The sequence below is a fragment of the Barbus barbus genome, assembly GCF_936440315.1.
Source record: "Barbus barbus genome assembly, chromosome: 21".
Lineage (NCBI taxonomy): Eukaryota > Metazoa > Chordata > Actinopteri > Cypriniformes > Cyprinidae > Barbus > Barbus barbus.
Window position 1 is genome coordinate 401,002 of NC_136749.1, and position 16,499 is coordinate 417,500.

Sequence of the window (16,499 nt, forward strand, 5' to 3'; positions counted from 1 at the left end):
AAAGCTAAAAGTTTATCATGTTCTTAAATACCACAACTATAGTCAAGCTGCTATTTTTAATGAGTCTGTACTTTTAAATAATCAACTTGTAAATGTATAAATCTCCAATTATATCAATTGCTGTTTAATTGGAGCAGTGATTCCCTGACTCAGAAACAGTGCAGGTTTTTAAATGAAGGAATCTCCGTTCAGGTGACTGCATAAAACTTCAATCTGAAAATATAGCTGCAAGCAGCGATGACGGGCCCAAGCCGTCAGTGCATCAGGGTAACGGTCCCAGCGAGCATCACAGTAACCCTCGGGCAGTTTGGTTTTAAGACATACTGCAATTAAAGGCTTGATCCAAACCATCAACTCTGTGAAACACACACGGAACAGCATATACAACTTCAGAACTTTGTAACACTTTACAATAAGGTTTCAGTTTTTAACTATATTAATTAACATGAAGAATAAGTATATAGTATTTATTTATAAAACACTTTCTATGAAGCCCATATTTATAATACATAATAAAGGTATTCTTAAGGCATTATAATGAATGCATAATGCATTATAAATAACTTTATAATATGTTATATCATCTCAAGAATATTCATAAGAACAGTTTTAATGTATTATAATAGCTACTTATTTGTGGGTATAGCTTTTAAGAGTATGATGATTTATAACACACAATGAACACGATCCATCTGTTTAAGTTGCAATGGATTATATTTCTCATAGTTATAATGTATTATAAGTCTCATATCTTGCCACGTTACTTATGTTACTTTACTTAAAGCAGACAAAGACCACTTATAAGTAATAATAATAACAATAATATATTTATATATATTTTTTTTCAAACAGCCATAAGCTCAGATATCTGATCAGATGCATATGTAATATGACACATTTGCTTTGAACCATTTCTATTGTAATATCAGTTTGATTATTTTGATGGCACCCTTTAGACTTTGTTGACTTACCGAGTTTGGTGTCTGTAGCTAAAACTAACCCCCCATTTTTGACAAAAGGTGGCGCTATAGAGTGCCTCTTCCACGCCCGTTTATGAGCTTTTTCCAGTGTCTAACTATCATTAAAATGGATATGTGTGTTGAGTTTCATGACATTCTAAACATGTTATCTGCCTCAAAATCACCAGAAACGAATTTTCAACTTTGACACGTTGCCATGGCAACATAATTTTAGATATCAATATTCCCTTCACAGTTTTACATCGGCCGTGTTTTGACAATGTTCTGGTGACGTTTGAAGCAAATCGAGTAAAAATAAGATGCTGAATTCAAAGCATTTTGAAAATGACACACTTCCTGCAGTCAGTTGGTGGCGCTATAACTTTCAGTCATAAGTCACATCTATCCGATCGGCATCATACAACGAAGAAAACACTGAAGTTTGATCAAAATCAGACAATATGTGGACGTTATTAGGCATTTCCTGGGTCTCATTTTTCACCATAACTTCATCGCCTCGCCACGGGCAAACCGTTCGAAATATCAAAAATATCTTCGCAATTTAGAGCATGCACTTTTTAAACAGCCCTGAATAGCCGACTTCCTGTTGGGCGGAGCCTAAGACTTGCTGCGCGGAAGTTGTTCAGCTCAATGAGATCTATATGTGTACCGAGTTTCATATGAATACGTGCAAGTATGTGTGAGCTATACATCAAGTTTTCTGACAATTTTCCAGGGGGCGCCGTAGAGCCCCTGTGCCACGCCCGGGTCCCAGCCTCAGCGGCGTCCTAATGGCCGCGGGTTCCAACGTGCGTGCTAATTTTCAAGAGTTTTTGAGCATGTTAAGGCCCCCAAAAGTGCCCGGATAGTTGAAAAAAATAATAATAATAAATAATAATCCTTAGAAAAACAAGAGGGCCCTGCACCTTACTGGCTTGGGCCCTAATAAGTGTGAAAAACAGAGAGCATGTACAGTTGTGCTTGCATAGTTACTTATTAAAATTCAGATACCTGTTGGAAAAATTTTCTTTTTGAAAAAGCTGTCGTTGCTCTTCTGTCATGTCACTGAAAATGTAGTTTAGTTAGTACTAGGGCTGGACGATATGGCCAAAATTTCTATCACAATATATTTCTTCGGTTGATAGGATATAATTCAGATATCGATATGAACAATATTAAATAAGAAGCCTCTGAAAAATGGATGTCTGTACCTACATACAGTACTTCTGAAAAACGAATTTGCCAAGTCTATGAAGCCTTTTTTTTTTTTTTTATAAAAACGGCACAAATACATGAGTTCATCTTTTATTTGTATTAAGCCTTCATACAAACAAGAAATGAGAAATCACCATCAAATAAACAAGACTCTCAGGCTCACCTTATTATCATTAATATGAATATCTTTAACTTTAAATTATAACATAGGCTGATTATTCTTATATATTGAAACACAAGTGCTTCAGCCAGGATAAAGAATATGAAAAGAGCTGCAGAAAACGAAAAAGAGTGAGCAACAACAAAAATACATCTTGCAGGAGATGCGCTAATTGAACATGCAAATTCATTCTCTGCCAGCAGGAGGCGCTTTTGGGTCGGCAGAAACCGCGGATTCCCCAGTAATGACTGTACACACTTTTCTGAAGACAGTTGGTTCTCTTCAAAGATACATTCATGTAAAACACACACGGCACACTTTGATTTTAAAATGTGCAGTTCTCATGTTTATTCAACGAAGTCAATCTGTCAAAGCTGTTATACAATACAAACAAAATACATGTTGGTCAATAGTATGTTATAAGTAGCTGAAATAAGCCCAAATATCAGGCCATGTCAAAACATCTCAAGGGCCCCAAAATCACCTCAGACCCCAGAGGGTTAATGTGGCAGAACCTGGTATTGGCATTTGAGCTGTTGAATGACCTACAGTAGTTAAACTCTGATTAGTGGTGATGTGGAAGAACACGGTTCAGGAATCAGCAAAAAAAAAAAAACACTTCCGTCAAATATTAAATCACTAAAATTAAATCTATTAAATCTCTGTTACCAGGAGACTGAAATGAAAAGGTTTAATTTCTGTGAATTTAATGCCACACTCCTGTTATTATTTCCATCTCTGAGGAGGCTGATCACTTGGTTTCGGTCCACACTTCCTCCTCCACCCACGGCAGTGCTCCACATCTCCACTTCACAGCGGCCGGCCCCGCTCCAGAGACGCAGGGCGCTGGCGGCCCACAGATGGGTCCCGCTATGCTGCATGAATGAGTACATGTTTACCTTCACAGATTGCCTCGTCTCCTCTTATCCCTGCTCCTTTTATTTTAGCTTAGTCGTGCCGTTGTTTGCGCCTTCATTTCATCCCGAGCGCTTGCGTACATCTGTTGTGTAAATACGCAGCTCTGAAAGCAGCTTCACGCCGGGACAAGGATTTTATGCCGGCCCACACCTTCAGAGCCTCCGCAAACAAAGAAATTAGAATAATTCTCTGCAGAGAGTGAATTCTTCTCATAAAGCCTTCGAACCCCACACTTGCCAATCTAATTCAAAGTTTGACGATATCCTGTAGCTTTTAATTAAATGGATTTAAGCCCTGCTGGGAAACGTTCTACAGCGAGTTTAAGTGCAGGTAGGAATAAAGTGTAAACACAGGAAGTCAAAGGCAGTGTGCGTTGAATGGTGAATTCTGCTGTTTGCTCTCAGATGATCTCATCACACATTATCTGAAGGGAAGTTAGTTGAAGGACCACTCTTGTCTCTTCTGTCTCTTCTGCTGGAATAGAAGAATTTTAGGAAAGTTCCAGCTCTGCTCATGTCTATTGCCATTGTCCTGGCTCAGTCTAGCATGACGCACTCATTGACGGTCAGAGCATGTGACCGTAAGACAACACTAGGATCTGGATTCGTCCACGATCACATGCCTTCTACTCAAACACTCCAATTCATTACACTCCAAGATTTTCCATTTGCATTATTGAAAAATGTATGAATAGAAATGGCCATAAAATCCAAGTAGTTTTTGACTGAGGTGGCCCTGTTTGCATTTATTGCTTTCATATTTTGAAGCATTCCTTACTTGCATTATGATTGAGAGTCTATGCAAAATGCGAAGCACTTGATGTTACGCTGTAAGGAGTGGCATGGGCCGATCATCCTTCCTTAGGTCTGATTCTTTCTGTGGGGAATCTGCTGGTCCTGCCCAAGCCTGAGCTCAGAGTATGACAGAGTCCCATCTACACTGCTCTCAATCACAGCACCCTCAATACACAAACACAATGAAGGTACATACGGTTCAGTAGGAAGATATTGATGTATTTATAGGGAACCTTATGCAGTGTTTTTGAGCAAGCTTACTTGATCTATTCTTGCAAGACCTGCCATTGACCCAGGGTAATGGTGCTTCAGCCATGAGGACGAGCTTCTTCCAGCTTTGTGCCAGACCGTAATTGGATCCACCGCAGGAACAGGGGCCAAAAGGTTCTGGCACAAGAGATTGATGAGCTGAGAGATACAGGAGAAACTGTTTTACCCATCCACCAAACCTTGACCCCAAAACACATAGCAAGACCTCTCTGGGCTTCATGAAGCTCCTATTACTGTTCATCCTGAAGCAGAGCTGAAGACCGAGCACCGAAGAGAGAGTCTCGGGTCTCCTGTTTCTTTTCATTTGATTCAGCTGAGAGTCATGTTTCTGTAACTGAGCTTGCTCGGCTGCATTGCTTCTTCCTGAGTAATGTGCCCTTTGTCGTGTGCTAAAGCCATTATTTGTGCACTTCTCGGTTGTTTTGTGTGGCCTTTGGACATTTAGAGGCTTGTTAATGCCACATACTCTCAAACAATGTGCCACTTGTCTCTCTCGCTACTTTGTTTGCAATTAAATGTTCTCATTCTCTTTTGGCGCCACGGTTCACATAAAATGGCCAAACAATCTGGGTCCGCTTGGTTGGTGTGTGCGTTTCTGATTCGATGGTTGATTAACAAACAAGACCGTGTTTGTTTGCCAACATGTACTATTCAAGCTTCTAGGACGGTCATTGTGAAAGCAGTTCCTGTGGAGGCTGCTATTTATATTCCTTCAATGCATCTCATTAACTGCTTTGCAACATTTGCACTTCTGGATCTCCTCCAGGTCGAGACCTCAGCCTTTCATGTCGGTGTTTTGTAGTTCAGGTCTGGGGCGTTCGCTTGGCTGTAACTGACTACACAGCACGAATGCGAGGGACCAGAGCTGCCGTGGGCTGTGACTGTGACCCCGGGAGCAATGCTTTCCAATAAGCCCAAAAACGGAGTGGAGTGCAATCATGCCCAACAAGCCAACAAAGCATCAAAGGGCCTCCATCTGCCAGCACACACAGGCAACCGCAAGAGTCTGCTCGCTTTAGAGGATCCAATTCAGTCATTCGCTTTCTTCTTTTCTCCACAGAAGGATGGAGAGGCTGAAGAGCTGCGAAACATAATGGATTTAGAGGGAAGTAGTCTGTCACACGGCTCTCTTTGCAGTGCTTGCTGATGAGCTGAATGAGGCTTCTTCACTCGAGACTGGAAGATAAGGAGTTGTGAAGCCTCTGGTTCCTCTAATGCACTTCTAATTTGTGTCATCCTGAGATGTTCAGATCAATTATGTCCTGAACTAACGCAGAATTATTTCTTAAGGAAGGGCTGTGTGCACTTGTGCCAGTAGTGAATCAGAACCAAATGGACCTAATGCCCAAAATGTGTCACATCAAGAACAGTGCCTTGCTAAAAATCTTGTTGTTAAAGGGTTTTTCTTCTGTTCATTTTTAAATGAACTTGTCAATGCTATCTCTGCTTCTGGTTCATCTTAGGTGATGGCATGGAAAGACATGTAGATGTCCACACTTGATATGATGCTTTTGTGTTATTTTTTAAGCTTGAAAGCTCTGCTTGAATGTCTCCACTCATTCACGTGACGGAAAGAAATGACCATTGGATTAAAAAAAAAAAAAAAGCTCCATCTTTGTGTCCCGTGGATGAAAGGAGCTGATAAGACCAGATAAAACCAGCACTAGTCTCAGGATGTTACATGAAGGCATCCTCGAGTGCATAAGTGTTCAAGATGAGAATGTTTACTTATTGGTTTTGCTGGTCTTCTGGTTATTCTGTTCTTGTTTTGTTTTTTTCAAATCATTCTCAGTCAAATATCCTTCTTTAAATGGAACGTTTGTCAATGTTTTTCCACAATTCTCCTTCGACACCAAACTCCCTGTTGGTGTCACATCCTAGAACTGACTCTTCCATCATATTGGCTGTGGGTCGAGTAGTTTATTTGGTTTTGTAGAAGTTGAACTATGTCAACAGGTCAGGGTTATCTGCCAGAAATATAAAGAGAACCCTAATGTAGTTAAGAGTGTGCATTATGGTGGACTTAGTGAATAAGTGGAGATGAATATGTGTGTGGAGGTGAGAGTTATGAAAGCAGTGTTGCTTGATAATGGAATAATATCATGAGGAAAAAAGATCCCCCAGATACCAGGAAATAGTGGTTATGTTTCATTGATGGTACAGTAATTTTACCAATTTCCTCCACATTCAATTCAAGCTTATGAGTGTTTCAGAAGTCAAATAAGAACACGTTTTCCACATTAGTTTCAGCATCTTCAGCCTGTTCTTCTAGATTTATTTCATTTTATTTTATTTTTTGCACTTTTCATAATGTTTAAAATCATCTGACCTCTTCCTGTTCAGGATTCATGCATTTTATTGGCTGATGAACGCCAGCCGTGTTTTCTAAAGTTGTCACATGACGAACGAGTCCAGTACTGACCACACTGAACTTCCTGTCAATAGAGCCGCTCGCTCGGAAGCCAGCTTCCAGATTGATTTATTTCCTGTTGGTTAAAGATCAATGATCACAGAGCACATGCACAAAGAGATCAATGAGCGGATTCCTTTGCAGAGATCCTAATTTAATCAGAGTGGAGGCCGGTAGTCGATGGTTATTGCGGCTGCTAATAAGGATCTTGAGAGATGTGTGAGAACACACACAATCACATTCACCAGCTGCACTGACTGCATTGTGACCGTGTTCACATCGGTCCAAATGTTGTTTGGGATTGTTCTCATGAGGCTACTCAAGTGTTAAAAGATGTTTTTTATATCACCGTTCTCGTGCTTATTTAATCTTTACACTGTGTCTCTTGTGTCTCCCGTAGGGTTCCAGGCATCACTATTGCCACAGACATCATCTGCGGTTTCCCAGGAGAGACGGAGGAGGACTTTGAGCAGACGATGGAGCTCGTGAGGCAGTTTCGCTTTCCCAGCCTCTTCATCAACCAGTTCTACCCGCGACCTGGAACTCCAGCGGCCAAGATGGAGCAGGTTCCAGCTCACGTGGTGAGATGTTAACAAGTGCATTTATTATGAATTAAAAGTACAAACAAATAGTACAAACTGAGAAAGTGATCTGCACATATCATTAAGCAAAAAAATGAATGCAATTGATCATTACTAGGTTTATTAGGTGCTCCTAATGATGAGATGATAAATCAAATTAATTAGTAGTAGTAGTATATACAGTATTGTTACAGTTTTTATCATTTGCAGTATTTATTGTTTTTGAACCGTTTGGGGTAACATTTGATTCTGTAAAGATGTAATAGAAACCAGGAGATTGTGTCTAAAGAACACACAGTGAGTCGCAGTGTGAATTACCTTCAGCTGAATACAGCACTTTCTACCTTTTTCATATTTTATTTCTTTGGAGTTTCTTCAGAAGATTCAATGTGAGGTTCCTAACAGACTGGGAATATAGTGTCTTGATGTACATCTCATACTGCTGCATGCTTGCATTTCACTTTCCCACTCGTTAACTCATTAAACTCACAGACTAAAAACTCAAAGATTGAGTTAAAAAACAAAAAACAAAGATTCATATTTTTTTTCCGTTTTCTTTTGAAAATCTTGCACTTGTATTAACTCATTTAGCCGTTCATACTGTATTTGATGAAAGAGTGAAAATACTGCACATTTAAGATCACGTGAATGGCTTTTTGTAGCTTCTTGCTTAATTGTAGCTGCATTACGCTTTTGAAATGTTGTAATGGACAGCTTGTGTTTATTCTTAAGGTGTAATAATATCAAATCTGATGATTGTGACATACTGCTGATGTTGAAGCCTGACCTGTTTCTGGTTACGCTACAGTCCATCACCTTTACCTGTTAACAAATGCTTCCAGATGACTGGGAAATGCGAATCTTCCTGTCGATTACTCTTCATCATGTAATGCAGCTGTAGGCAGACGTCTCCCAGATGTGACGGCCTTATGGAGTTTCTCAGCGATTAGACCCCACTGAAACAATTAAACTGACTAATGAAGCTCAAACTATTAGAGGAGGAGCAGCTTCACACATGGGGACTGGTGCTGGTTCTTCTATCCGCACCGTGTTGTGTGCATCAGTGGTTGGAGTGGCCCTCGTTAGCGTCAGCGTGTTCTGATCTAGTGTAAGTCTGAGTGTTTTCGCTGTGCTTTCGTGTGTTGGACTGTGTGACTTTCACCACCACCTGCTCTCACCACCACATCATCTTTCAGCAAACTTTAAAAAGTTTAGATCCTTTAAGCAACCCAATAGAGTAGGGCTGCACAATTAATCGAATTTCTAATCGCGATTACGATTATGGATGCCACGATTACAAAAATAAACAATTAAAAATGCCCACTTGCATTATTCTGATTTGAACTGTGCGCCACACTGACCTTTTATCCACTCGCCTCAAAAGAGAACAGCGCAGCGCGAGCTTAGAGCGAATGCGTTTATTAGAGACCCTGCACTCACGATCACGCGCTACACAACGCTGTGACATCCTGTAAGAAGCACTCGACTTCAGCGCAGAGTTCTCCAATACAAATCACATCTCTTTAATTTAAACTAGTTTAAAGACAAATAAATTGTTGATATTCTCATCAACACTGATGCAGAAACAGTGCAACATCGATCCAGTTAGAAGACGTTTCAATCCACAAATCACCCACTAGCGTAACACTAACAGTAGCAATGTTACAGCAACTGTTACAGTTTTCACAATGGCACTGTCAAATGTACATCTGCATCCCATCTCAAGCTTCTGCTCCTCTGAACTCCAGCTCCTCTTCTAATGTGTATTTCTAAGAGACGAAGCTACCAAACCAGGTGCTGGTGCCATTGCTCTCAAACGTTAGTCTGGAGCCCTGATCATCTAAATTGCACTGTAAAATGTTACTGTAATTAGAAATTGTGTCTGTTTAATTGTAAATGAAATATAAAGCTTTAGTAAACCATTTTTTCTTTTAGTTTTAGTATAACATTATTATAGCATGCATAATTTGACCTTTTTTTGTTTAAAGAAGAAACCAAACCTAGTTGATATTTGAGGCTCAATGCTATAGAAAAGCAATAAGAGTTCAGGAAGTGTTTTCAGCCTTATATATATGTTTTATATACAAATATGGCATGCAGCTTCAAACAATGGCATAAATCTGTTAAAAAAAAATCTTTATTAATAATCGCAATTACAATCTCAAGGGAATAATCGACAATTATGATTTTTGTCATAATCATGCAGCCCTACAGTAGAGGTTTTAGGGCATTGGAATCATTCACTTTCAGTGACACCTATAATTGCGTGTGTTTGTGGTGTTTGTGATGGAGCTCGTGTTGCGGGTCAGAGGAGTTTTTCACTCTAGCATGGAGGAACAGATCCCATCCCAACAGCGGGGTCAAGGCGCTGCAGGTTTAGTCTTCCGGGACGTCCCAGACACACCTAGCACCTGCTGCATCCACACAAGAGAAGCCCTCTCCCAGACCCTTCAAAGAGGGTCAGCTCTGGCTCATTAATAACACTTCCAGATGTCTGTCTGGGACCGAAGGGTCGGGCTGTTCGAGGACGGAGGGGTGCTTCAGTTTCTCAGCACGTTTAGCCTATCTCATAGCAGCCGCCACGGCGTGATGAATGGGTCGTGAGCGTAATGGATGGCCTCGTGTTATCAGCGGCGGACGGTCGCTCAGGCCGAGCAGATCTGGCTCACGGGTGGAGCTGGAAAAACCAGGAGCCTCCAGACCGCCATAATTACTCCAATGTGAGAGAAGGGTTAGCGGAGATAAATTGGCATGATCTCCTGGAATGTTGCTCTTACTAGCCAGACAGGTGTTTACCTTGACAGCTTGTCTGCCTCGCCGGCTCGTCTTCAACCAGGGGAAATTAAGGCAGCGTCCTCCAGTCAAAGTTAAGGGGATTTGGATTCAAAGCTTCTGCCACGTTTGCACAGAGATCGGTGAGGAATACCCAGCACATGTGAAAACAAATTAATCTTAAAGACAGATGGGCAAGGCCTGGAGTGACCGATGCCAGTTTCATGGGGAAAACTGGAACAAAACAACATCTAAGCCGGTGTTGCTCACACTTGGATCAAAACACTCTTCATTTCCAAATCATTTAGCTGGTTTTTAGTCACCATGGAGAAACGTCCCCTCCAGATCTGCAGCTTGCTTGTTATCTGTCCTTTCTGAACTGTGTCAGAGGGATTGATGGGGTTGAAGCGGCAGATCCTGAGGTCTTGTGGGGTCTGTGAGACTGACTGTGAAAGAAAGGCATGATGGGAACAGGCAGTGACATCACTACACTTCCTGTGGAGGAGAGAGCTCAACACCACATGCACACGTGTCGTTAAGGGCCTGTGTCTCGCTTTGTAATTAAGAATATGGAATATTAGCATACCGATCACTGCCTTCACGGTTTAAAACTGTTTACAAATTCTTTTATTTAAAAAAATATATTTTATTCATCAAGGCTGCATTAAACTGATCAAAAGTGACAGTGAAAGCATTTATAATGCTACAAAATGTTTATATTTCAAATAAATGCTGTTCTTCTGAACTTTCTATTCATCTGTGAATCCTGAAAAATAAAATTCATCCCAGTTTCCACAAAAATATTGAGCAGCACAACAGTTTTCAACATTGATAATAATCAGAAATGTTTGTTGAGCAGTAAATCAGTATATTATTATGATTTCTGAAGATCATGTGACACTGAAGACTGCAGTAATGATGCTGGAAATACAGCAGCAGATCACAGAAATACATTACAGTTTAACACAGATTCACAGAGAACACAGCTGTTTAAATATTAATGTCACAATATTACTGTTTTTACTAGTGATCGACCGATATTGATTTTTTTTTTATAACCGATACCAATTACTTGCATGTTTATGTGCCCGATAACGATATGCAGAACCAATATTTATTTACTGTTATAAAGTAAATAAATAACTGAGTGAAGTCCATACTTCTCTTAGGGTTTTCCTCCTTTAAGTCATCTTAACAACAAAAAAGGTTGCAAATTAACGTCTTTAATGTTAAATTTAATCTTCACATTACAACAATAAAAAATATATATTTATAAAAAGCATCATCAGCAACACTGATATTAAAAATAAGCAAAAGAATGTATAATGTTTTCAAATGGAGAAAATAAAGGACAGGAGTCATATCAAGTTCATTGTAAACTACAGTTTTAGGTTTATAAGCTGTTTAATAGGCTAAAGAGTGATGAATAATTCACTGGATAATATTCTCTGGAATATTGAAATGGGCTATAACAAACAAAACATTGTATTTTATTGCATTTCTCAACTGGTATGTTATATCAGAATTATTAATGTTTTTGTCATTCTAGATTATGAAATGTTTATCTATGCATTACACAGTGACAGAGCTATACTCAAACTGCGATCACTCGCGGAGATGAATCATTTCCATAGAGATGTATTTAGATGTTTATTGGCGAAATAATGGTTATATAGTGAATGTTAATTTAATTTAGCATGTTTCAAACAAGTGAATCTTAAGTGATATGCGGTGGCCGTGCTGAGCATCAACCGCTGAGTGAACAGCAATATGAAGCGGCTTCACGAGACTAATGATGAGCATAGACAACAGAGACAGAATTACATTCAGCGCTTTTATTTCCAACATGTGCTCATTCATGACTGTATGTTTAACTCATGCAAAGTTACGTCTTTGGTAGAGGACTTGACGGATTATTTTACGTGACTCCTTGAGTTCGTCTCCATTTCGTAGAGCCAAGCTACAAAAACTGCAAATCAGGCATTTATGTAACATTAATGTCAGTTATGTTAAATAAAGTTTACTAACTACAGCAAATCAAGTACCTGTGCATGCCGTTGTTGTCTCGTCTCCCCTCCGACGCGCTGCAATGGCGATCCTGCGTGCAATTTATCGTGAATCCGATATTACAAAACCGATGTCCGATTATGGTAAAATGCTTAAATATCGGGAAAATATCTGTAAATCGAAATATCGGTCGATCTCTAGTTTTTACTGTAAAACCTTACCTACATCAAACATTTGGACAGTAGTGTATGTGGAACAGTAAGCAGAGGTAAAGGTTTCAAACAGAAGTTCACTTCATTATCACGACATTATCTGATAAGTCAGCACACACGGGTAAAGACAGAAATGTAGCATGAATGCACAGTAATTCACTTTAGATGAAAGCATCTGCCAAATACACGTTACAGCTTGTATTATTTCACTCAGTTAAAGCAATGGGAAAAAATAGATGTTCAAGTTGAATGCATTGCATTGTGGGATAGAGTATTCCTAACGGTGAGTTCTGTTGCATGCTGCTGGATTTCACTGCTCGGCGTACAGCAGCAGGACTGAAGCGCGGCGGGTCTCAGACTCATCCTGGGACGGGAGCGTGTGTCCTGATGTTTGTTTTGTGAGCCGAGCAGATGGACAGTATTTGAGGTGCCATCCTTCATCATTGTTGCGGTGACAGATGCGTGTTCAGTTTGGATTTATGAATAGCAACATGCTTCTATATGATCTCCATCTGCTGGAGACGTTTTCACGCTATGCACAAAGCCAAGCCGCATGCGATCACGGACGATACACATGTTGAGTAACGAGAACGAGTCAACAGAGCGTCTGCGGAGCTCATATTCCTATCAGAGTTCCAGTTACAGTAACTGTCCGTATGTCGTTTCTAAACTAGCCTCGCTATAACTTCGGTCACTTCTGACTAGGGCTTGGCGATATGGCAAAAAAAATTTAAATCTTTTTTTTTTTTTTTTTTCAGAACATTTGACCGATTCTTGATTTTTAACTGGTCAGCTTGAAAATGTAACTACAATATGATTCAAGTAACTTTTTCTTTATTAACCCTCTAGTTAAAGAGAATTCTGTTCCGAGTGCAGCACACATGAAGCTGTCAACATTTAAATGTTCAACAACTCACTTGTTAAATATCTTTGCAGAAAAGATGCATGAACTACAACTACATCTTGTACAAACTTGTCTTATACATGTTCAGAAATAATGTTCAGAAAATGCTTTAAAATATCTCAAAAGTCAAGGTAATTCAAACTCAAAATGACTGAAAATATAACACCAGTAGACTATTATTAACTATAAATGTTCTTTTAAAAACACCATCAGCTTTCAGTCTGTCACCATGATGCAAACATCAAATATCAGACACACAGTAGTTACAGGTTTTGTATGAGATTGCTTTTCCATTGTTTGTTCTGTGTAAACATGGACATGTTTGACTGTTGCGCTCACGGCATTCAGAAAACACACTGCTCAAGTTAAAAGAAGTTCACTCTCATCTCCTTGTATTTTTGCCTATTCCACTCCCTGCATGGCATCTTTGTCAACACAAAAGCTCATTCTGTGTGATGTGTTTCACGTGAGCGGTTAATCGTTCTTCACTACAGTGTAAAAAATCAAACGTGAGAAAACTTAAGTTTAAGGCAACCAGCTTCAGCAGATTTTTGAGTTTTCTCAACTTGTTGTATTCGGTTTATAAAAAGTAAGTTATATATATTTTATAAAAGTTGAGAAAAGTCAAAAATCTGCTGAAGCTGGTTGCCTTAAATTTGAAGTTTTCTTAACGTTATCACCGGCATGGTCAAAGAGGCTAATTCTAATGTTTGGTCATTTTTCTATTCAAAACGCGATTCCTAGATTTCTAAAAAATAAAATCGTGGCAAAGCATTCAATTCAAATTTATTGATAAAATCAGAAAAATCCGACTGCTCTGTTCGTAAAGTCCATGCGAGATGCACTGATTGGGGCCAGTGGAGGAGGAGCTGTATGAAAATGTATTGGTTCCCTGCCGTAACCATCACAAGACATGCTTGTCTCATTTAGACCTGCTCGAGTCAAATGGAAACCATTGAAAACCCTTCAGTGACCTTTGTCCGTCTTTCCCTGGACGTCATCTGTGAGGCTGAGCGACGACTTCAAATAAAGGGGGAAAAGTGGTTCCTTGGCTCATCGAGATGGTTTTTCACCTCGGCCTGCTGCTTCGGGGCCGGTGTAATCTCAGGACCCCAGCCCTAATAGACTGATATATCGAGTCTCTCAAGGTCACTCCGGGGTTCATCTCTTTTATTTAATCACAAGGTTTGTCATTGTTCACCTGTACCATTTTCATGGTGTGACGTGAAATCAGTCATGAATCATATATGTGATGTTTATATTACTCCTATATTCTCCTCACATCCGCACTGGCTGAGAAACATGACTTCTCATCAACTAGACCCTCCATAATCGCTCAATTAGCCTTTCTATAACTCGTGGCGGCATTAAAATCCATCACACATCTCCTCAATGCTCAGCGGTTGCATTTCATTACAAATTAGGGACGTATGGGCTTTTATAGGCACTTCTGCAAGAAACGGAGAGGTCTTGAGGACAAATATCCTAATGTTCTTCCCTTCAAGTGTTTGTTCTTCATTCCACTGATGTCTTCACGTCATTCGCGTTGGCCTTCAGAGTTCACTGACTTGAGGTTCTTTCTTCAATTAATTAACACTGGTTGTTGTTTTTCCTTTTCACAGAAGAAACAAAGAACCAAAGAGCTCTCTGCCCTCTTCCACTCCTACAACCCTTACGACCACAAGGTAAGAGAAGCTGTGCTTTAAGGTATAATTAATATAGATGTTAATGCTGTTTGAATTTTTTTATGTGTGTGCATTGTATTCCATAGAGAGAGGTTGTTATTAAACTAAAGCTAGGATGTAAGATGAACAGCAGAAGGAGATTAGCAATATCGGTGTGCACGTGAACAGGAACAGGAAGTGGTGTTTTAATGACATCATTAAAGTTTGAGCTGATGTGGCTGTATCACAGAAAGCCAGGTCGGTCCCGTCAGTGGCTCTGAATGCTCTCGTGTCGCTCTGAACTAATCAGAGCCGCTGTAATCAACGATCCAGCGGCTCTTTATTAACCAAACAGAACCGCAACGCTGCTAAGAGAGATGTAGAGAAACGAAAGGTGATGCTTTTGAAATATTTCATGCTTTCAGCTTCTATAAATGTGGCTTTATTTGACTGCGCAGTGGACGTTGATCTGTGTTTTATGTGTTTAGATGATGCATTGAGCAGCCAGCGGTGTACTGATACAGACATTTGATCAGTTACCATCAATATAATGTTTTACGGCCAAAAATCACTAATGATTGTGTATATATACAAAAATGTACTACTTTTTTATGTTTTGCTTCCAGCTAGGGCTGTCACGATATTAGATTTTTCACACCACGGTTATTGTGGCCAAAAGAATTCACAATATCCATATATTGTGATATCTATAGAAGCCTTGTGTGTGTGGGGGGGGGTTTATCAGCCAAATTAGTTTTAGTTTTCTCTTTTACTCACTGAACATAAGGATACTGATAAACACGGACACATGCATCTTCTCTTCTTCTTCAGGTCACAGCTGACCTGAGACTCTGGCTTTCTCGCTCTTCTTTGAAGCTCTCTATGAAATAACAAGAGGAAATACCGTCACGTTCAGCAGTATGATGAATAAATATTAACATCAAAACTGATACTTCAACCGGTTAACTTGTGTAGCTCTATTTTAATCTCTTTAACCCATAGTTGCGCCGGCGCCAATGCAGTCATGCAGTTAACACACTTCTAATTCAGTTTTAATGCATCTAGGTCAACCAGGTCCTGGCGCTGGAGTATTTACATGTTGTGTAATCATAAGTGTCCTGTTCATTTTAAATATTGTGGTTATCACCAATGCTGGTATGTCCTCACACCCCAAATGAACACAATGTCAATATTTCATGATTTGAATATCACAGTTATCGTCAATACTGGTATATCGCAGCACCCCTGCTTCCAGCCTAGTCTGAGCAGTAAGTGCAGAATTAGCCAATATAGCTACTGTATAAAGACCAGATGAACATGTGTTGGTTTTACAGAAACCCTGTGAATCCCACCATAAACGCAGTCGCTCTTCTGAAGGGACGTTGATTATGAATAGATGAAATAAAGGTATAGGTCAGAAGTCAGAATTCTACGCTGATGTGAGTGAACAGGTCTTCATACAGCGTCACCCGTCTCCCTCGGGCACTGCTGGCTCTGAATATATCACTCAAAGCCACTAGATTGTCAAAGTGTGTCTCACTCATAAACGAGCTCTGCTAGATCTGTGTTCCTCTCTCGGTGTAATTAAATGAAGAGGAGCGACATCACGTCTCCTGCATGTTTGTGCCTCCAG

At 39.9% G+C, this 16,499-nt stretch overlaps 1 protein-coding gene across 2 annotated transcripts in view; it reads left to right on the plus strand.

The window, feature by feature from the left end:
• Positions 1 to 16,499, plus strand: part of LOC306887292 (threonylcarbamoyladenosine tRNA methylthiotransferase-like) — a 266,928-nt gene that overhangs the window by 196,161 nt on the left and 54,268 nt on the right. For both annotated transcript variants that reach the window (XM_079444918.1, XM_079444919.1), the window contains exons 11-12: positions 7,127 to 7,307; positions 14,825 to 14,887. In XM_079444918.1, coding sequence (XP_079301044.1) covers positions 7,127 to 7,307; positions 14,825 to 14,887 — 244 coding nt within the window. The remainder of the gene's footprint in view (positions 1 to 7,126; positions 7,308 to 14,824; positions 14,888 to 16,499) is intronic.